Genomic DNA, 21,956 nt, shown 5'->3' on the forward strand with positions numbered 1-21,956 from the left:
TATTATTAACATAACATAGAAAAATCATTTGGCGGTACTTTTTGGATCTGGGTCCCTTGCCACCCTCTAGTGGGGCGGCAAGGGGCCCAAATGCAAAAAGTACGAGCCCCAAGCTCTTTATGGACTGCCAAAATTGCATTTAGCCCCTTGCCAAAATTACGGCAAGGGGCTAAATACAATTTTGGCCGACGGCGGTTGACGGCGCGGTCGACCCGCCGTCTGCCACGTCAGCTTGCGGCCCACCACTGGGGCGGCGGAGTCTTTTTTTTTTAATTTTTTTTGGCCGATAGATTATTTCTGTAAATATTTTTAAAAAAATCTAAAAATGAAAAAGATTCAGCCCCCCCCCCCCCCCCCCCCCCCCGGTGGCCACGTGCCGCGCACGAGCCAAAGCAGCTGCTCGCTTCCTCCCTCCTCTCACCCACCAGTCACCACCACCGCACCGCCTTCCCCCACTCCGGAAACTGGCAGGCGGAGCCCACCCCATCACACCGCACCACACAAACCCTAAACCCCTCCTCCCCTCCCCCTCCCCCTCCCCCTCCGAGATCTCGCCGCCATGGCGGCCGAGCCGTCGGAGCCCGACGCCTCGCAGGAGCCCGCGCCCGCTGCAGCCCCGGCCGCCGCCATAGGTGGCCCCAACCCGTGCTGCGCCAAGGTAACCCGGTCCCTCCTGCTCGAGCCCCTCGAATTCGTTGTAATCTCTCTACTGTTTCCTTTTTGGCGGGACGGCATCTGACGTGCGCATTTGGATTGCCTTTTCTTTTCCCCGCAGCTCTGGAGGAAGTACCAGAAGTCGGAGGCGAGCCGCGCGGCGCTGCGCGAGGGTTTGAAGCTCCTGCAGGGCGAGAATGACAAGCTGCTGAAGGAGCGCTCCGAGCTCAGCAGAGGTACCTAATCTCCCATCTAGAGAGTTCCCCTACCTGTTTCTACCACACTGCTTTTGTTGGTTTCTCCTGCATTTTGAAATCGTGATTCTAATTGGAACAAAAAAAAAATCACCTGGAGTGGTCTGCGACCAAATGGGCAGCGCAAATATTGAAACACAGTTTTGCATATTTAAGCCGGGATGAATTCAGCAGTATGAATATTTTGGCCACAGCATAATATGGTATGCTTATTCAGGATTGTAGATTTGCCTTATTAAAAAAAATACTTTTCTCTGAAGTATCTAATGCTCTGAATTCTAATTTAATAGCATGTTAGTAGCATGCTAGCAGGAATTTAACAGAAGGTGCCTAACGCAGAGAGGATGATCCTTTGAAAGTATGTTTATTTTCTCTGTAGCACTTCTTATGCATATTATCGTGACATTTCATGCATGACTAAAAGAACTTGAAGACTGCCGCAAGCCTGTCACTATTGAAGCATATGGAATTTTGGTCATGATTTTACATCTGCGTCTTGAAACTTCTGGTATGTTTATCATGCATTAATAAGTTTTCTTATCTCTACCTTGTTGATGAACAGTGTGCAATGAGGAGCGTCTCCGAGGTGATTCGGCAGAAGCAGCTAGGATCTCTGAGTCTGATGCCAGAGATATGCTAGAGAAAGAGATAATTGAATTGAAGGCACAGAACTCTGCTTTGCAACAATCACAAAGTGTTTGCAAAGATGGTAATGAACTTATACGCATCACTGAGTTGGAGGAAGAAATTAGAAGACTCAAACAGGTTTTAGTAGAAGAAAAGAAGAAGAGTAATTCCGAGAAGAAAAATGCCGAAGAAGAAAAGGGCAAGGTTTTAGAACTGCAAAGGTTACTGAATATGGAAACACACAAGTCTGAAGAGTATAAATGGCTTTCTGATACAGAGAGAAAAGCAGCCAATGGTCTGAGGGCATCGTGTGAAAAATTGAGGAGTGAAACAAGTGAAGCCAGAGAAAGGCTGGTTGCTCAGGTGAAGAAAACAGAGGAAGCAAATAAAAGGGCTGAAGAAGAGAAGCAGAAAGCTGCCAGAGAAAAGAAATGTGCCAACTCAGAGAAGTCGTTAGCGGAAAAGAACAAAAATCTGATTGAAACCGAGAGGAAAAAGTTGACAGAAGAGAAGAGTCGTGCTGAGCGTTTATTTGCAAAGTTAGAGGAGCAGAAGAAGTTGAATGAAGATTTACGAGTTAGAATTGAGGTTGAAAGAAAGAATGCAGTGGATCAGAAAAACCATATAGACCATCTATCCCAGAAGCTGGAAGAAGAGAAAGAACGAAGTGAAAATTTGCAGAGGAAGCTTGAAAAATTATGTGCAGTTAAAGATACAACTTCTTTTGGCAAACATGGACAGCAACGCATTGATGTGGTTACGGAAGGTGCAAATATAAGGCTTCTCAAAGAGAAACTTAAGCTGAAGAAACAACAATTAAAGCATGCGAAAAATGTGTCAAAGCTAGATAAAGCAAAAAATGCGCTGGTAAGAAGAGAGCTTCAGCGCCTTAAACAGGATTGGATCCAGCTGCTGAGCCGATTTAACATGCTTGACGAACATCTTGCTGCTGATGGTGTTGAAGGTATTCATGTCTTAACCGAGGTCTGTATCTGCTACTTATACTATCATCAACTGTACTTATGAAGGTAACTTTAGTAGGAACTAGAATGTGCTAGAAACTATCTTGGTCAATAATCTTAGCATATTAGTAGAGGCAAATCATTTATCTTAAGCCACCTGTGTATATCTTGCAAATCTGAATGCATCACAGAGTTTGTTTGGTTAGGATGCGCAGAAAAATGTAAAATTAAGAAATTCCTTTCTCAATCTTCATTTATTCGAAGTGGAGCGGCAAGAAGTGGGACTTTTTAGTGCTGAGAGTAAATGCATTACCCTCTGTCTACAAACTTCAGTCATTTAGACACTGCACAATCTACAAGTTTAATTTGCCATTCTATATTGACATTTTAACGCATTATATGTTTTCATTTTATGCTAGTGATTATGACATCGAGTCCATCAAGTATTATGTCATTTTCTTTTGTACCATTCACTAGTTTGGCAATTTAACAGTCATAGTGAAGTTTAGAAAATATAAAGCATTCGGCAGACACTTTTGTTAGACAAGAGGATTCACTGACTCACTCCTAACTCCTTACCATATGCTTCAGTTTAGTTACCCCAGGCAACTATCTAGCACAGTGCTGGGGTGGTCCATTGGTTTTCAAATATATTATAGCCTAAAAATAACAATATAATTATTTTCAGATCTGCAACTAAAAAAAAGAATGTCAATTTGAGATATTGACATGTTACACAATACATTTACTTTTTCTTTAAAAAAATCCCAGAAATGACGCACCCATGTCTACATAGATTCATCCACAGATGATGAGCATCAAACATACCATCATCATTACCAGCTCCTCTTAAGTAGTAGAGAATTGTGCACGAATTGATGTGTCCAGAACAATATTAAGTAATGTGTAAATCTAATTGCTATACTACACATGCTTTAGATGTGTTAATTTAGGCCTGTTATTCTACTATATATGCATCTTAATATTAATGTGTTTCAATGTTATCATCTTGGCAGTTGAAGCGACATCCGGAGATACATAACTTTGAACAAAATCTGCTTCCACATAATTCAGCCCCATATTTTGGGTTGCCGTCTGGAATAGTTCCTTTCAGTTCATCTGTACCAAGAGACTACACTTCATATCAGTTACCCAGAGAAAGCTGCACAAGACCAATCTCAGGTACTAGTTCTGAACTAGAGCCTCCTTTTGGTAGCTCTCTCAGAACGAAGTCAAAAAGTCCACACAGATCTTCATGTCCCACATCCATATCTGATAAAAAGTTAATGGACTCACAGGGTAAGGATAGGTTGTTAGTCCCTGCATCAACAGATATCAGAAGAAAACAAAGCTCAATGGTTCCCGAGTTAACCAGTAAAGATGGTAATGATACAAGGAAACCCAGTGATAGAGCTTTGCCTGTAGTTTCTGGTGATCCCTTTCAACAGAAGGCACTGCAATCATCCATGTTTGGTGCTACAGAAGTTACAGATAAAATGCCCAAAGGAGATAAGAAGAGAAAAAGGACCAAAATGTCTCTAAAGTCAACTGATTGTCTTTCATCTAAACATAAGCGGTTGCATCTGGAAATGAAGGCCCATGATTCCACTTCAAATGGCATTTTATGCAGTGATGATCGTTCTCGTGTGCAGCAAGGAAGCAGCATCATGCCCGTTGTGAATGAAGATGACGTGCAAACTCGTAGGAGGAAATGCTATGTTATTGCTGGTAAAACTCCTTTCTTGAGTGTTCCAGCTAAAGTTCCTTTTGCTGAAGCAGGAAATGCTTATGCAGTTAGCAAATTTCCTTCGCTACTCTCTTTTGAGGAAATGATCAAGGGGGACTGCTTGAAATTACTCGATTTGGACAATGATGCAGATGAGGAAAGATACAGAAGGGCAATGCAGAGAACTCTTTCACCAGATCTGCCCATAATTCTACCACAGGCAACTAAAGCGCCTACCCATGAAAAATCCCACCATTTGTCTGATATGATGCCCAATGCTTTTGAATATGAGAGAGATTGTCCTTCCTCTGGAGCCAATGCCACAGATTTGGAGATGAGGCCCAATATGTTGGGAGTCGAGGGGCCTGCAGTTCAGAAGTTGATTCAGAGCACTGGCAAGCTTGGACATAATAGAATAGATTGTCATGATAATGTTAAGCAACTGCGTGCAAATGATAATGATAAATCTAATTCAGTAGTCAATATTTCTTGTAGCACCAAGTTGGATAATGTGCCAACTAAGCGCTCTTTGAGCTGCATTTTGCATGAGGATCAGGCCCAAAATGTTGTAGCTTCTCCTACTGATGTGCCTAGCAATACTAGTAATAGCCATCCAAATTCTACTTTGGATTTACAGCATTCGCACAAGGAGGCATCTAATGAAAACAGCTCAAATCAGATACATAGCTCATCCATATCGGATTCTGGACAGCAGAATATTGTTGGTGGATGTAAAACAAAAGCAGCCGAGTCAACCGATTTGAACTTAAATAGTATTATTGGGCTTCGTCATGGAGACAAAAGATCTCCTATGTGTTTTGTTGGTCTTGTAAGCATGAAAAAAAGGAACATAATAAGAATGTTTCGATATTGGGAGACCCTGATTGCTGAAGCCAGAGAAACTTCTGAGGAAGCTTTTGTTGATACTCCATTATTTGAAAGAATATCATCTGAACCATTGCTACTTTTAGAGTAAGTTTGTTCCCATTTCATTTAACTCCTGTTCTCTATTAGCAGTTTCCAGCATTTTGTTCATATTAGCACTTGTGATCGTATCTAATTGTTTTTGTTTTGCAGGGAGAAGGTAGCACTCATCATCTCCTTACTGTTGTGGGATATTTGTAGAGTCATCACTGCAGATCCTGTTTTAGATGGAAATTTCGCTTCATCAGTTTTCGCCTTGACTGGTAAGACAACTGACGGACTTTTTCCCATATATTCATGGCTCATTTCTTGTCTCCTTTTTCTTTTACTAGAAAAAATGCCCGTGCGTTGCAACGGGTGAAGTCTATTTAAATCTTATTATTGTTATATGATTTAGTTAAGATGAAATTCACTGTGGGAGTTCGCTTGGATATATATATTTTTAGAAAATCATGAGCTGCAGTTAGGAGTCCGATCGGCTCAAGTTAGCATGCGAGTTATTTTTAAACAGATTTCTTATATGATTCCTTCTGTATTACCAAAAGTGAACGATCTTAAAAACTGACTCAAATACGGATATGTATTTCTAAAAGCAAACGAACTTAAAAACCGACTCATACACGGATGACGTACCAAAATACCGGCAAAAACATCTTCAATTTTTATAATAGTAGAGATTGGCTGACAAACGAATTCAGGTTTACACTTTTAAATTGTTCTATTGGGAAAAACTTATGCTGTAGCTGCTTCCTTTTGTTGTACAATTGATATTCCCCTACGATTGCAAGTAGAAAATTATGCAATCAAAACATGACAACAATCTTTAGTCCCAAGGAAGTTGGGATAGGCTAGAGAGTCTAGTGATGAAACTCAAATCGAGCCAGCTAACCAAAATAATGTCTATACCTCATGGTTATGGCATGCATGTTCATCAGTCATCATCGATGTTCACACACCCCTGGCCAAAGCCAAATCTGTGGATACATTCTATTCCTTCAAATCTCTTGAACTTGCTTTAGAAAAAGTTAGCTAGCCAAACACCAAAGCATCAGAAAATAGTTATACCAAACATAATTACCATAATATACAAGAGTGCCAAATGGACTTTGGAGGACCTTGCCATTTCTCATTTTAAACATCAAATCTACTTGTATGCTTCACTCATTTTACTGATAAGTTCTCAGTTGTGCAATCTTTGTTGAACTGGGATACTCATTTGTCAATCATATTCTTATATAGTTTTTTTAGGAATATATTCTTATATAGTTGCGCTCCTCATTTATAATTACAAGGCATTATCTTCCTTGCAGTGAAATCTTACATGGAAACAAGATGGGCGTTTCTGAAAAGCAATCAGCTGGATGTTCCTGTCTCTTTAATTGAGGATTTTCTTGTGAAAAGAGAAGTTGTGGTCTGTAATAAAACGGGGCATGTGATTTCTGACGTGGACAGATACAGTCTCTTGGATGATGAGACTGGTATACAAGTGTCTACTGAACCTGCCACCATAGATCAATTCATCTCTGCTTGCGCTTTGTTGGCTTCGATATGTGTTAAAGTGGAGAGAATGGACATTGTTTTAGAGGTTTCATACAAAGTTCTTCTGATGGGTAAAAGTAATCTTTCATGGACTCTGCTGGCTATTCATATCATTGGTTCCATGTGTGGTGACAAGTTTCTCTCAAAGAGTAGCAACTTTCTCATGACAACTATACGGTTGGTTGTCCTGCTTCTTGAGGCAAAAAACAATTCTTTGTGCCTTTTGTCATCATATGTTCAGTCAAACAGGCCAGCCGTTTTTCCAACTTGTGCACATTGCCTATTTGATGTGGTGGATTCAGTTTCAGTTGACGGTTTTATCTCTTTTCTGTTGGATGAGCTGCATTTGTGTTCTCAGCAATGGAACAGTTGTTCTAACACAAATAAAATAATTGCAAGATGCAGTCCACATTTGGGATCAAGTGGATTGGAGGTCAACTGTGGTGAACCTTGCTATATCTCCAAGCAAGTAAAACTTTCTGAGGATGGTCATAACCATACTGCAGGAAGGGACTTATGCTATTTTGCGGAGATAACTTCATTGTTGGAGTTGTTCGGGAATTACATGGTATGTGCATTTTTGTGATACTTATATTGGTTTAGCTTGCCTTGATATTTCTTTTCAAATTATCAAAATATGTTAGCCATATTGATCAGCAGGCATAATTTGATGTACACAAGACATTTTCAGGGTTTATATTTACAGTTATTAAGCCCTTAGTTTTAACTTTTAACAGATTTGAAATGTTGGAATAGAAAGTTAGCATAATTCTTGCCTCTGTTCTATTGTCAATCCAGAATCAGAAAAGAACTTAATATTGTTCCTTCTGGCCATGAAATTTTCTTATTTGACATTACTTACCTAAAATGTAGTCATGTTATTAACATTGTCTGCTATTCCCATTCAAGAATTTATTGTTCAATTTTAAGCATGCTCTATTCCAGTGTTGGCTGATTCTGTTGTGTTCATTTTCAGAGCTGCGAATGGACATACAATAATGTTGTTGTCCGCCTCCTGAAGATTTTGGAGTCATGCACATGTGAGGAGTATTCAGCTGCTCTCTTAATACTTCTCAGCCAACTTGGAAGGTTTGCCCGACTTGTCACACATTTCTTCAATATACTTTCAAGGAACAATTATTAATGTATTACATTTTTATATTGAAGCATTTCTTCCTTTCTCTTTTTTCATTGTTCTTCTGCTATGGTTTACCGCACAATTCTCCATTCTAGAATTCTCCAGGTGCCTATGTTATACCCTGTTTGGGTTGTTGTGTGCACAAGGATTTTTAATAGAAAAACATATTCTGAGAACTCACAAGAGCTAAGCTGGTAATTTGGTAGTTAGCATTACCAGTATTATTCCTGTCTATTGCGTCTCTTCTACCCGCTCTGTTCTCAATAATCTCTTTTACTAGCACAGGAGCGTGCGGTTCTAATGTGATGTTCTAATTTGATATATGTATCCTGTCCCCTAGTATAACTATTATACTTTCTATTGGTCAATTTGCTCCTAATACACATGATCTAAACTTTGTTGACAACTCATTTGTCTTTTATAGGTTCTTTGTTGACGATGTTGGTTATGAGCAAAGAGCAGTTAGTGACCTGAGGAATCACTTATCAGTGCTAATGAGAACAAAAGTTTCAAACTCAAGGAACATGCCTGTTCAGCTTTCTGCTATTGGGGCATTGCTTAGCCTCCTCCCATTGGCATTCGATAAAATAGTTGCACATTCTGGGCAATTACCAGATCTATATGTTTTGCAAGGAAGACAGATCTCTGAATGGTTTTGTCAGTTAAGCAAGGAGCATCAATCTATAGCTTGTTCGTTCTTTAGTTGACTTCATATATATTGGTGAATTCAGGCAGTCAGTTTTAACCACTGTGTTGGAGTTACCTCTTGATTTGGCCTTTTATGGACTGGCGAAGAAATTCCTAGTGGTTTTCTGGGTGTTCCTTGCTGGTATGATCCTGATATAACAAGACACACTTAAGATAACCCATATAGAGGAGAATGCTCATTCGCTTTGAATGCTCACCTGCTTTGAAGACTGGATTGTTCTGCAGACTAGATGTCCTGTTGCTGGAATGTTTCTGCAGAAGAGGCCAATGTTCTTGATTTGATGTGTGAAGATTCAAATGCAGAACCGTGAAATGCTGGAAAGAATTGTGTTCCTTGCACAACCATTTCAGCTGATATACAAGCAGAACTGGGCAGCTGGAAAGATCATGTTTACACAGCTGGATTTCAAATTGCTGAGTAACATCAGAGTGTGTCGAAGCAAGGAGTTCAAGTATTGTCAGTCATTCAGTTAACCGGACTTATTTGGTCTTCACGTGAACTAACATTGCCATGAGTGTCTGATATGCCCTGGTATTATAGTCGAGTATTCTTATTTGGTCTTCACGTGAACTAAGATTGCCACGAGTGTCTGATATGCCCTGGTATTATAGTTGAGTATTCTTTCAAGTAGCCCCAATCAAGTGAAACTTGGTTGTACCAAGATCAATGTGCTTGGTGAACCAAGAGCATGCATGCATGGCGTACTGTTTTTTGAGAAGTGTACACTGACTCGGGGGTTTACTTCACACCTGTGGACCTGTGGTCGCTGGGTTGGGCGAGGTTTTCTGTGCAAATGATTTTTGCAGGAAGGTGGTTCAAATTTTTGTGACATCACCTTCGTACGTTCTCATTTTGTTTCCGACTGTAGAGGTAGATTTACCAAAGAATCAAGAGAAGTGTTTGCCCAGTGCGCTGGGCGTGTAACTTGTCATGTAACTCACAATTTATAGGCTAAAAAAACTCCCAAGTTATGAAGGCAAGTGATTTTAACGGCAACATCTTTACAAATTTGAGTCTCAACAGCCCATATTACTATAACAACAATCCGTTGCTTTGTATTGTGGCCGGATCTCGATCAATGATTCATAAAACAATATATTTGCATCGATTTCTTTAGGATAAGATAATTTGAAGGTGCTCCCATCATTTCTCGAACTGTGTGATACTTTGATCGGTTCACCTACACTCCTACAGCCAAATGAGCGTCTTACTTTCCTTTTTCCTTTGGCGAGGAGATTTACAAAGTAGTAGTACAAAATACTCTATCGATGTGACGTTTTCTAGTACACATGTTTAGATTTATTGTAATAGAAAACGTTACATTCTGAGTTGTTTTTTAAGAACGGAGTAAGTATAAGCCATCCTTTTGTAGACAATACACAAAGGAACTTGTCAAGTTGAGTAATGAGCTTGTTTTTTTTTTAACTAAACCGGCAGGAGAACTGCCAATTATATTTCAATTAGGTAGGATGGTTGTTTTTTTTCTTTTTCTGTAACGAGCTTGTTTCAGTAGTGTCCTGCGAGAGACCTCGATCGCCGACGGCGGCGTCACTCCTTGGAAAGCTGTATAATTGCGTGGTTCGGGGCGAACCGCGACATTCAAGAGATCGACAGACTAGCCTAATGGGTTACATGACGCGAGGTTACTACTGCTACCGATATCACCGGTCATCCACGCATCCTACGACGACTCGTCCATGCCGGCCCACCCTGAACCGAACATACCGCGCAGGCCAGGGTGGCCCATGTCGTCGTGCCGCTCTCACCACCAACCTACCTACCCACCGAATCAGTCACCGTTGTTGCCGATCGAAAAACCGCCCAGAGGCCGAGCAGGAGTAGAGAAACACCGGTCAGCGACCGTCCCACCCCCGCCCACGTGCTCGCGCCCGAACGGTGTGGCGGCCGCGTACTACCCGTGGTGGGCACGGTGCGCGAGTTCCGTTTCGGCCAGTGCCCACGCGTGCAGCCTACTACGTGCCCACGCCCCCGGCGCCTCGCCTCCGCGCGCGGGCGGGGCCAGCGCGCACGCGTCCCCCCCTGTGAGATCGTCTTGCCGTCCGTCTCCCCCGCGCCGAGCTCGCACGCCTCACGTGCGCTGGCCAGGGGACGCGCCGCCCCGCGCGCACGGCGCGCGCTTCGCCGACGGCACGTCCCGCTCGATCCGATCCAGCACCTGGCTGGCTGGACGTCAAACACCAGCACGTCCCGCGGAGCAGCGCATGGCATGGGGGGGCCGCACGCCGTGCCGTGCGTGACGCGACGAGCGCTACTGCTACTACTACGCGGAGTACGTTAATTAGGCCGCCGCTAGCCTAACCGAAGAGGGCCGGTCTCCTTTTCCGCCGCGTTTGCTTATGTGTCAAGCGACACCTGGTGGGACGGTGGATTAGTATAATAGGCCGCGTGTGCCGTGCACCGCGGGAGATCCAACTAACCCCAACGATTATACCGACTATAATGAGCAGTTAGCACCGGTCTTTGGCCGGCTTTAGCCGCCCAATCACACATGTCCTACTCTGCTCCAGTTAATTCGCGTGTGATCACAGCCACTTCGCACGTAACCGTCAGGTTAGCTGGCCATCTAAGTAGCCCTGGTACAGGCGGTACTCCTGTGGAGTACTATCTTCTCGTCATAGAGAATTTTCTCGGTTGTGTCACCCGTGCGTTGACTCAGGTAATTTTTACTCTGAGTTCAATTCGACCGTCTTTTTCGTGCTTACTTTCACCGTTGATCCACCGGCTTCGTCCAGTTATTCCTAATCACAGCTGGACCATGAAACTGACATATAGACACCGAAAACGCGATGGCCTGACCGCCGGATCATCGTCGGTGGCTCGGTGCTACAGAGCAGAGCCACCGACGAGAGAGAGACGGGGTATCGTCTACTAACTGCCTGCCTGGCTGCCTGCCATCGAGCTCGTGCGGCACCGTGTTGTCCAAAATGAGAAGGAAACGCAACCATGAGAGCCGAGCCTTGTCGAAAACGACACGGCTGAACCGCCGGATATCGTACTAGTACGTCCTCTCGCCGCCGAGACAGCGGAGAGACAGGACCGACGAGGCGGGGGGGATGGAGTGTTGATCCAAAACGAGAAGGAACCGCAACCACCACCCGCGCGTGCGCTCGTCAGCCGCGTTCGTCTCGGCGTTTTTTTTGCCGGCCACGCCCGCGGATAAGCACGCGGGGAGATCAGATCACCCTGCAGCAGAAGCAGATCGTCCTGCACTGCACGCGGACGCGGTAGGGAGCTAGCGGCGTCGCTAGCGCAGCGCTACGTGTCCACCGGCTTTTGACTGTACGTGGAGCGGTGTCGTCGTTGGTGCGTGAGTAGTGACCCGTCCAAAAGCGAAAGCGGCGATTAAAAAAAAATCTTTGGAGAGTCGCACACAAAAATGGTGTCCTGCTTGTGTGTTTCTACGTTGACGTATCCGGGTTTAGAATTGATCTTCCGATCCGGTCGGTGTCAAGCCCGATAAGAATATGGTTACATCCGCTGATATTTTGTCTGAAGCTGGCACTGAATAATTGGTTGGTGTATGTATCGGGTAGCAAAAGATTTACAGAATTCTGCGTAAATCGTTGCGATACTTGTAGAAAAGGTATCGCGCCATTATTATTTTGGGGGAGATTTTTCGGGGGTTTAACTAAACTTTTTTTTTCTCTTGGAGTCAAATATTAATTAAATTTATGAAGAAGGGATTTCAGATTAGCACTTCAAAGGGAATTGTCACGTGTAGCACGATCCTTACTAGCTATCTTCTAATAGTACATTACATGTTGCTATAAATCTTAAGACAAACTAGCGAAAGTAGTAATCCTCTTGGCGTATTACAGTAAGGCCGAGTTTAGTTTCAAACTGTTTTTTCAAACTTTCAGCTTTTCCATCACATCCAAACTTTTCTACACACATAAATTTTTAACTTTTCCATTATACTGTTCCAATTTCAATTAAACTTCTAATTTTAACGTGAACTAAACACACTCTAAACATCATCTTCTCCGATGATTGATGTAACTTCAAGATTAACAGTACCATGCACTTTTACCATCACTTTGTAATCCTACTTGTGTAGCTAGAGAAAGGCAACATTAATAGTGTACTGCTAGAAGGCAACTGTTGACTCGTTAGTAGCTCAAGCTCACATCACACTCGCTTATTGATCCCACAGATTCCTGGCCAGCCCGAGGTTTCATGTAGGAGTATTCTACTAAAATCCAGAGCCTCTGATGATTAACCAAGCTCCTTGGAACATATTCCTCCCAACCATCTCCATGAAAAAGAATATTCCGCTCACCAATAACTCTATCATCTCCCATGGAAGCTGAAAAAGAAACGTAACAAAAAACAAAAGTGCTCTTGCAAAGTGCCGTCCAAAACGAAAGCACCAGGAGCGAATACTTCTATCCGCACATCTTAGCTTTGATCCTTTATTAAAAAAAGAAAATGCGTGCTCCTTTTGAAGGATCATGTTTGGTACCGGCTCTTCACTTGGCGACAGCTTCTTCTAGTTGTCGTTTTAGCTGGAAGCTTTTGAGGTTAACAAAAAGAAGACGAAGAAGAGAAGGCTAAACAATTGGAAGGCCAGTGGCATGTTTATTTTAAGTGGAAACGAAAAGGGGGGAAAAAAGCAGTGAACAAGTGAAATGGTCACTGTGCTTGGCTGCTTGCTCGACTGGTTTGCTGGTAGCGTATGATGTTTGGTGCGAGATGCTCACGACTACACAACGTCAAACCCACACGGGACCATGGAGCCCAGATCGGTTGCAAGTTGCGAAAGTGTACTGATGAAACAGTGAACGAAGCGCGCCAATTGCGTCCTCTGTGGAAAACGATGTTCTGCTCTGTTGTTGTAGCTGCATTTTGACACTATATACGCGGACGAATACATTGCATGAAATCATGCATTTGCTACAATTTTAACTACACATTTTATAAATCTGCAAAAATATCCTTTGGGCTTGGCCAATTTTTTTTAAGTATACGGACGTACATTTGAAGTATTAAACATAAACTAATAATAAAACAAATTATAGATTTCGCCTGTAAACTACGAGACGAAATTATTAAGCTTAATTAATCTATCATTAGCAAATATTTATTATAGCATCACATTGTCAAATTATGGCGCAATTTAGGCTCAACAGATTCGTCTCGCAATTTACATGCAAACTGTGCAGTTGGTATCAAACTGATATTGTATCTTCACCTCTTTTATTTATAAAATTCAGGTGAGAAAGCTCTCCACTAGTCAAAAAAAAATCTGCAACAATATTAAACAATTTTATTAATATACATATAATTTTAACTGATCTCTCAGTTTTAAAATAAATTAATTTCTGGGGACGAATGTGGACAAGCATATGTCCAAATTCATCTCTGAAAGTTAATTTTGCCAGGAACGGAGCATGTATTGTTCATCTCCGACACATAATTCTAAACTTATGCAAGTGATGTATGCTACCTGACAGGCCAGCCTAGACCTGTCACATAAATATTTTTTTAGTTTTTAATAAAATGATATGCTAAAATTTTAGCAGACATATAGCTTTAACAATAGCTATAGTTTCCTAAGATTTATTAATTCTATTGAAACGATACGATACATTATTTCTAAAACAGACTATACTAAAGATCGTTGAATTTTACACATGCTATCTACATGTGTTAAAATTTAAATGTATTAGAGGTTTATATGCTTGATGCTTCATGTTTTATCTATGTAAATATTTGAAACTTAGTTACAACAGATTACATACATATGGTCCTCCTCTCAAATTTCCTAGAGTACCTGAAACCTACCACCACTGGCAGTTAATAATTCCCCTATTGATCACAACCAATTGCTAACTGAGTGCCAAATCCACCCTAAACCATCATCATTGTGACAGATAATCATAGAAGAGAGAGAAACAAGGTAAGGATTAATTGTAACACCAGAACAAATTTTAAAATCATCAGGCCTAAAAAAGCAACATAGAAAGAGAGAAAGGAGATAAAAAGGCAAACACAAAGGAAATAAATATTGGTAGAGTAACAAACAAGCCAAGCTAAAGTCTTCTCCTCTCGTCCTTAAGACCCTTGTTTAGATGGGACTAAAACTTTTAAGTCACTATCACATCGGATGTTTAGACATTAATTATAAATATTAAACGTAGACTATTAATAAAACCCATTCATAATCTTGGACTAATTCGTGAGACGAATCTATTGAGCCTAATTAATCCATAATTAGCATATGTGATGCTACAGTAAACATTCTCTAATTATGGATTAATTAGACTTAAAAAATTTGTCTCGCGAATTAGCTTTCATTTACGTAATTAGTTTTGTAAGTAGTTTATATTTAATACTCTAAATTAGTGTCTAAATAAAGGGACAATTAAGTCCCTAGATCCAAACACCACTAACTCTTTAGCATCTCTCATCTACCACTTCTAATCCCCTCTATTTCCTCTCATCTTCCTCCTCTTACCTTGCCCTTGCTGGATTAATATTTGTGTGCCTTCCAAGGGAAACCCTAGTATTTTCTACTGCAAGTCTCCTGCTTTAAGAAAGAGAAAAAAAAAGACCAGTTTTTTTCTTTAATCTTATTCTTATTTTTTGGGATTCATAAATTCTCCTCTGGTTGCATATCCCAAATCATTTTTATTTAAGGCAGGAGAGAGAAAAGAGGGAAGAAGTAGTAAGCCGCAGTGAGGCCGAGCTATCCTTCCTCTCCTTTTCCTCCTCGCACACAGCTCTCTCAGATCCAAAGCCGTGGAGAAATCGCGCGAATCCCTCGCCTAGATGCGCGACGCCGCTTGCTGCTACAGCTGCCGCCGCCGCCGCTGCTGCTAGGGTTCTTGCGGAGATGCGGGGTGTCGAGTCGGGTGGCGGAGGCGGCGGCGCGTCTTCTTCCTCCCCCGCCGCCGCAGGTGAGGCTTCTCGCGGCTGAATTTGGCAATTCGGTAACCCACCTTCCGGTGGGTTTCACGCGCTGTTTGATCTGGTCTCCGCTCCGGCTTTTGCCGCTGAGCTGGTTGTTTCCAGTAGTTGCTGTTGTTTTGGTCTGATTTGGTGCAGAAGTCGGCGCCTTACTGTTAATCTGTTGCGTCTCTGATGCGAATCTTTGGGGGTATCGATGGAGAATTGTTCGAATTCGGGCTCTTTGAGTTCTCAACTAGAAAAAAAAAATGATGTTCTTTTGTTGGCCTGTTTGGCGTCTCGTGTGGTTCTTGCCGTTGTTGTCGGTTCTCGCTTGTAATTTGGTTAGAAGTTATGGTTTTTTTACGCCGATTAATATTAATCCGTGCCATCTGACGCTTCTCGATGCAGGTAATTTTGATGCTGGGCAGTACGCCTTCTTCGGGAAGGAGCCACTGGAGGGACTCGAGCTCAGTTGCTTGGAGGATGGCGGCGGTGATGGCAATGGCGGTGGATTCAGCGGGCCAGAAGATGGGCTGTACCGGCTCTCTTCTGTTGGAGAAGAGGTGCGGATCCCGGAACCTTCATTTGATCATGTCCACAGCTGCCATGCTTGTTGTGAACTATCGTCCTCTTGATATTGATTTGTGTTCTTGGTTCGGATGCCGTCATTTTATCTCCTTTTCCGATAGCACGTTTAGTGCTAGGAGGAATTAAGAATAAATCCTTGTGGGCCTATATGGTCTTATCAGTGGAGTTGAGGTTCACATCATTAGCGTTGGAGGGCGGGAAGTTTTATGCTCAACCATAGGCAGATCCTTTACCTTGATGCATGTTGAATGGTCATTGTTTTTATCAGTTGTTTGATAGCTAAAAGGTTCCATTGCAAGGGTGGAATTCCATGAGACGGGGATAGAAGACGAATCTTGCTGCTAAATGTATTAAGTTGAGAATTACAAGAACAAATGATGTTTTGTTTCGGATAAATGTTCAAGGTAGCCTTTTTGGCTGTTTTGTCACAACCCTATTATTGGCTTGTTTCAGTCCAGTCATAATTCTTTTTGGTAGCCTTTCAGGCTATAGCTGTATAGCTTGTGGCCACGGTATGATTTTTTGATTTGGTTAGTTTTCTGGCACACTTTTCCTAGTGTTACTTGGCCCAACGCTCACTTGCTCTGGAGCTAGAAGAGAACTATCTCTGCATTTTGAGATCAATAGCAGAATGGGACAAAAAACATATAACCTATTTTGATACAGAATGCTAGAGTTCACTGTTTCTACTGTTGGCTGTATGCCATTTCTTGAATGTTCAAGTTGCTTTTGCATTCTCCAATCTTCACTGCATTATTGATAGATCGTATTGACAGGGCTTACTATTGAGCATGCTTGAAATGTTATGAGGTAATTTGGATCTTCTATGGATCAAATGGTGGTTTTTATTATCAATATCATGTAATCCTAAGCTTGTGCTGGTTAACACAACTAGTTTTCAGCAATTGTAATGTATAACAACTTTATACTTATGCTGGTTGGATGAAACAACTTTAGGGGGGTTGAATTTAATTAGTTAATGTGCATTTCTAAATAGCCACTTGGAGTTTATTGTGATGGGCAAAAAATCGTCTAATATTTCATTACAATTGGCCAATATTACATTACAATTGCCATCAATATTTGGAACTGTATCATGTGGAAGGTAAGACTCTACAAGGAGTTAGGGATGTCTGCATGTTTGAACAGCCTTGCACCCCATACATGAATTTTACTTTTGTAGCGCTTTCCCTTTCTTCTTCTCATCATAAATTATGGATTTACTATCGTCTTTAGTGTTGTGGAGTTATTCTGATTCAATTTACTATGTTCTGCAGATTGATAATCTGAGTAACTTGTCAGAAATTGATGATCTTGCGAGCACTTTTGCAAAGGTTTGTTTCACAAACTCCAGTGTTATAAATTGATGTTTCATTATTAAAAAAAAAAGTGACTTCGCTTGGATGGATTCACTTTGCAGTAGCCGTTTAAGTATTAGATATGTTAAGGCCCTGTTATGCCTTACCAGTGTTGGCCAAGTGGTTACTCTGACTCTTCCATACTTCATTCTTGTATTGAGAAATAATTATATTTCCCCAGAAAATTGCACCCCCAGGCCACATGTCAACGATACATGCAGGTGCAAATCCTAAAGGTGCAATCTTTGTGGGGCATATAACTTATACCCCTCCCCCCAAAAGCTGAAATAATCTAAACATTAAGTGCCCATTTTATTCATTTGTAGTTCTGGCTATCTGATTATTTCCACTACAATTGGGCTGCCTGCTACCCCAAGCATGTACTGGATAAATGATACATATTAGTGGTCTTTAGGCTGAATGTAGCTTCTTCTTGCGTTAGCCTGTTTTGCATCTGTAAGTATTTTGCCCCATCTAAGGCCCATTTGCACATATAAGATCTAGGAGTAGGTACCAACTACCAAATCTGTAATGTCTGAAATTGTTTCGGAGTGATCAACTAGGCTGCTGCTCTTTTTCTAAGGATACGTTATATATCCCATCCCTTAGTCCCAAGAGGATTGGGATAATCACTAATGAGTAATGAGGCCTCAACTTTTATCTACACCTGACATATTGCTTGCATATGGATCCGTAATTGCATGATATTTTGTTTTAACCTTGGCTTCTGTTCTTGTTTCTTTTATGCGCTTGTTCTGCTGTTGCACATTGATTTATTTACATTTTTTTATCATCAGTTGAACCGAAGCATTAGTGGAACACGGAATCCTGGTGTTATTGGTGACAGAAGATCCATCTCAAGAGGAAGTAAGTCAGCATTATGTTCTGATGGAAAATGACTAATGATGTTTTGTTTTTAAAGATGTTGACTACAATATTGACAATATGCATGTCTTTTGTGCATGATTGTTCATTTTTAAAATATGTTGAAGTCAACCATTTTGCATTTCATTTCTAACTCATTCTTGGTATAATTTTGACTTGCTGTACACAGTTGTGGATTTGTTTATCATGTCAACAGTCTGTTGTAGAAAAGAAAAGAAAACATTATGAATTATAATTGTTTTCATTAAGAGAGTTCTATAGTGTAGCTTTTGTATGCAACATTGTTGAAAGCTCTATGTAATCTCATTTATGAAATGCTTCCATTCTGCATTACTACACATGTTTTCAAAATTTTAATGCCGTCAATGTCGGCTGGAAGAAAGGTTATCTTGTGTCTATTACACCTTTATTTGTTGAAAAGCAACCATGCTATTGAAACTCTATGGTGTAGTCAAAGTCAAATGAACACTGGAAGGCTGAACTTGTTACTGAACTATGCAAATGACCTTTTCAGGTTCTCTAACTGTTGATTGGGCTGAAGATGCTGAGTTTCCCAACTGGGTAGATCAAGACATATTAGAGGGTGAGGAACTTCAGGAAAGTAAAAGATGGTGGTCACAGTCACGTTCTCTTGGGCAGCAAGGGGATGCCAAACCATTGAGCCGAACATCTTCATATCCTCAACAACCATTGCAGCACCGCGCAAGTGAACCTATCGTTGCACCACAATCTCCTCCATTTACATCCTTTCCACCTCCAGGTGCTAGATCACCTTATACTGCTCAAGGCCTTACACGTCATGGGAGCATTCCATCAGTTGGTGCTGGTCTACAAATGGGTTCTCCAAGCATGTCACTTCCAAGTTCTTCATATCATATGGCTGGACTATCTCATGGACTACCATATGGAGGGAGCGTGTCCTTTGGTTCTCCAAATCTTCCTGGAAGCAATCCAATACAAAATGATTGGCCAAACCAAGCCAACCCGTATGCTGTGGATCAATTTAATCTACTTCCGAACATGTTACAGAAACAAATATCACTTCCAAATAGCCCAATGTCATCACTGCTATTTTCTCAACAGCAGCAGAGATTGGCACAAGTTCAAGTCCAGCCATCCCATCAGAATTACCTAAATTTACCACCTCACCTATTTTACCAACATCACTCCCCAGAGTTAACAGGAAGGTTTGATTCTATCAGCAATGTTCCTTCATTGAGAGACAAGAGGTCAAGGTCAGGAAGGGGAAAACACAGCACACGTTTTTCTCAACCATTGACTGATACTGGTAGTCAAAATGGTGATAGTGGTGGACTAAAATTCAGGTCTAAGTACATGTCATCTGAAGAGATCGAATCTATCTTAAGAATGCAGCATTCAGCAAGTCACAGCAGTGATCCTTATGTAGTTGATTATTACCATCAAGCTTGCATAGCAAAAAAGGGTGCCAGTTCCAGGCAAAAGGCCAATTTTGCCCCAACATCAATGAAAGACTTACCTTCCAAGTCCAGATCTAGCAGTGACCATCATGCATATCTTCAGGTTGATGCTCTAGGGAGGGTTTCTTTCTCTTCCATACGTAGGCCTCGGTCTCTTCTTGAAGTTGACCTTCCTTCATCTGGTGATGGTTCTCATGATCAGAAGTCTTCTCTGAGGCCCCTGGAGAAAGAACCAATGCTGGCAGCTAGAGTCACTGTTGAAGATGCCATCTGCCTACTTCTTGAGGTGGATGATATTGACCGTCTATTGCAGTCTAGCCAGGCACAAGATAACAGTTTCCAACTGAGGCGAAGACGGCAGGTCCTCCTTGAAGGTCTAGCTACATCACTTCAGCTTGTTGACCCTCTTGGTCCGAGCAAATCAAGCCATTCATCTGGATTGGCCCCTAAGGATGATCTTGTTTTTCTTCGGATTGTTTCTCTTCCTAAAGGACGCAAACTTTTGTCACGGTACCTTCGACTTCTTACCCCTGGAAGCGAGTTGACCCGTATAATATGCATGGCTATTTTTCGACATCTGAGGTACTTGTTTGGGGGTTTACCATCAGATTCTAGTGCAGCAGAAACAACAGTTGCTCTTGCAAAGACTGTTTCATCTTGTGTGCTCCATATGGAACTAGGTGCTCTTAGTGCTTGCCTTGCTGCTGTCGTATGTTCATCTGAGCAGCCACCTCTGCGTCCTCTTGCTAGCTCTGCTGGTGATGGGGCTTCTCTTATTATTAAATCAGTACTGGACCGAGCAACCGAGTTGCTGACTGACCACCATGCTGCAGCCAGCTATACAGTGTCAAACCGAACTCTCTGGCAGGCATCATTTGATGCTTTCTTTGGACTCCTGACAAAATACTGCCTCAGTAAGTATGAAAGTATTAAGCAGATGTTTGTCATGCAGTCACCATGCTCTGTAACTGGATCTGAAGTCTCGAAAGCAACCAGCAGGGAGATGCCAGTTGAGTTGCTACGTGCAAGCCTTCCTCATACAAACGATCAGCAACGCCAGCTGCTGCTTGATTTTGCTCAGCGAACAATGCCAGTGACCGGTATTAATCCCACTGGGGCAAATGGTGGGTACATCACCTCTGAGTCTGTTCCTGGTTGATATAGCTGAAGATGCCAAAGGGTCGATCGCAAATGCTTAAAAGGACTCGATGCACTTGTCTTGCAGATGTCAATTCATATATATCTGGAGACATGCATGCCCTTCATAAGATGTGAGCTTGGAAGAAAGTTCCATTTGCTCAGGGAAAACTAGCCTTCTTCAGATTGTGACTTTAGGTTTCAGATTAATCTCGTAGACCAACGATCTCCCCTTTCTGTGGGTCATTTATATAGCACCCACCTGATATGCATATGTACGTACACTGTTGTAACACTATGCTGTGATGAACTAGCCAACTCGTTGGGGGCAAAATTTAGTTTTTAACATTCATATTCCCCAGCGAAGAAGACGTCCAAGATTAGTGGGTTTAGCAGCAGTGGTTGTACAGGTACTAGGGCCTTCCTGTCTGTCGTTTTACTGGTGTGGAAGGTGCCTAGCGTCAAGTAAACACTAGTCTGGTCTTAATCTATTTTAGTTAGGACCAAAGTGTGTTGGAATAATGAAGTTCTGTTTATTAGGTTTCTTGGAAGGATACTTAAAATGTCATGGAGATGCCTGTATTTCCAGGTGCCTACTGACACTATATGGTGGGGTACTGGAAACTGGGGGTATATCTCTTAATTGTAAATCGTTACAGTTTGTTGTCATTTCATTTCTTCACTTGTTCAGGTTGGCACAAGATTTCGGCTTTTAGCCTTGTGCGAACATAAATGTTTGGTTTGTTCATTACTCTGCCTGCATTTTGTTTAAAGGGAACTCCGGTTGCACTATATACTTCCTGCCAGGATTGAGGCTGCATGCCTTTATTTGTAAATTTGTGTAGTAGTTATTACAGCCATATAAACTGGAGCATTTGAATGCTTTTGTCTTTTTGATGGTGTCAATATGCTGGTCTTGTACTTGCTGCTATTGGTTACAGCTAGCCTCAAGTAACGGTTTGATGTACACTATCTCAGTATGAAATTCCAACATCTGTGAGGGCCTCTTTTGGAAAGGAGGAATTTTCAGTATGAAATCTTCAGCAATTGTTAGGCCTTGAAATGGAGGAATTTTACAAGAACTAAACTAATTTATGTGAAATT

General features: G+C 41.7%; 2 protein-coding genes across 4 annotated transcripts; both read left to right on the forward strand.

The window, feature by feature from the left end:
* The first annotated feature begins 528 nt into the window (after positions 1-528).
* On the forward strand, positions 529-9,531 carry LOC127775326 (uncharacterized). 3 transcript variants are annotated; one of them, XM_052301565.1, is made up of 9 exons: positions 641-658; positions 776-890; positions 1,199-1,266; positions 1,471-2,519; positions 3,514-5,195; positions 5,301-5,410; positions 6,458-7,254; positions 7,663-7,775; positions 8,249-9,531. In XM_052301565.1, coding segments are annotated over exons 3-9 (4,035 nt in total). In that variant the 5' UTR covers positions 641-658; positions 776-890; positions 1,199-1,265; the 3' UTR covers positions 8,532-9,531. The 3 variants fall into 3 exon arrangements, with proteins under 3 accessions (XP_052157524.1, XP_052157525.1, XP_052157530.1); XM_052301564.1 differs by lacking the exon at positions 1,199-1,266 and having other exon boundaries at positions 529-658; XM_052301570.1 differs by lacking the exons at positions 641-658; positions 776-890 and adding an exon at positions 899-1,111.
* A 5,646-nt stretch (positions 9,532-15,177) lies between these two features.
* LOC127774684 (protein PAT1 homolog 1-like) lies at positions 15,178-21,600 on the forward strand. Its single transcript, XM_052300971.1, has 5 exons — positions 15,178-15,453; positions 15,854-16,008; positions 17,311-17,367; positions 18,189-18,258; positions 18,791-21,600. The coding sequence occupies exons 1-5, from the start codon at positions 15,390-15,392 to the stop codon at positions 20,872-20,874; spliced, it is 2,430 nt and encodes an 809-aa protein (XP_052156931.1). The 5' UTR covers positions 15,178-15,389; the 3' UTR covers positions 20,875-21,600.
* Positions 21,601-21,956: the final 356 nt, after the last annotated feature.

Source organism: Oryza glaberrima, chromosome 1, assembly GCF_000147395.1.
Source record: "Oryza glaberrima chromosome 1, OglaRS2, whole genome shotgun sequence".
In the NCBI taxonomy this organism is placed as follows: Eukaryota; Viridiplantae; Streptophyta; class Magnoliopsida; order Poales; family Poaceae; genus Oryza; species Oryza glaberrima.

Bases quoted from the DNA above. Each gene is read 5' to 3' on its own strand.
- LOC127775326 (XM_052301564.1), top strand. From the start codon at position 560: ATGGCGGCCGAGCCGTCGGAGCCCGACGCCTCGCAGGAGCCCGCGCCC. The intron at 2,520-3,513 runs GTCTGTATCTGC...TCATCTTGGCAG, and splicing joins GTATTCATGTCTTAACCGAG to TTGAAGCGACATCCGGAGAT. The intron at 5,196-5,300 runs GTAAGTTTGTTC...TTTGTTTTGCAG, and splicing joins GAACCATTGCTACTTTTAGA to GGAGAAGGTAGCACTCATCA.
- LOC127774684 (XM_052300971.1), top strand. From the start codon at position 15,390: ATGCGGGGTGTCGAGTCGGGTGGCGGAGGCGGCGGCGCGTCTTCTTCC. The intron at 16,009-17,310 runs GTGCGGATCCCG...TATGTTCTGCAG, and splicing joins TCTCTTCTGTTGGAGAAGAG to ATTGATAATCTGAGTAACTT. The intron at 17,368-18,188 runs GTTTGTTTCACA...TTTTATCATCAG, and splicing joins TTGCGAGCACTTTTGCAAAG to TTGAACCGAAGCATTAGTGG.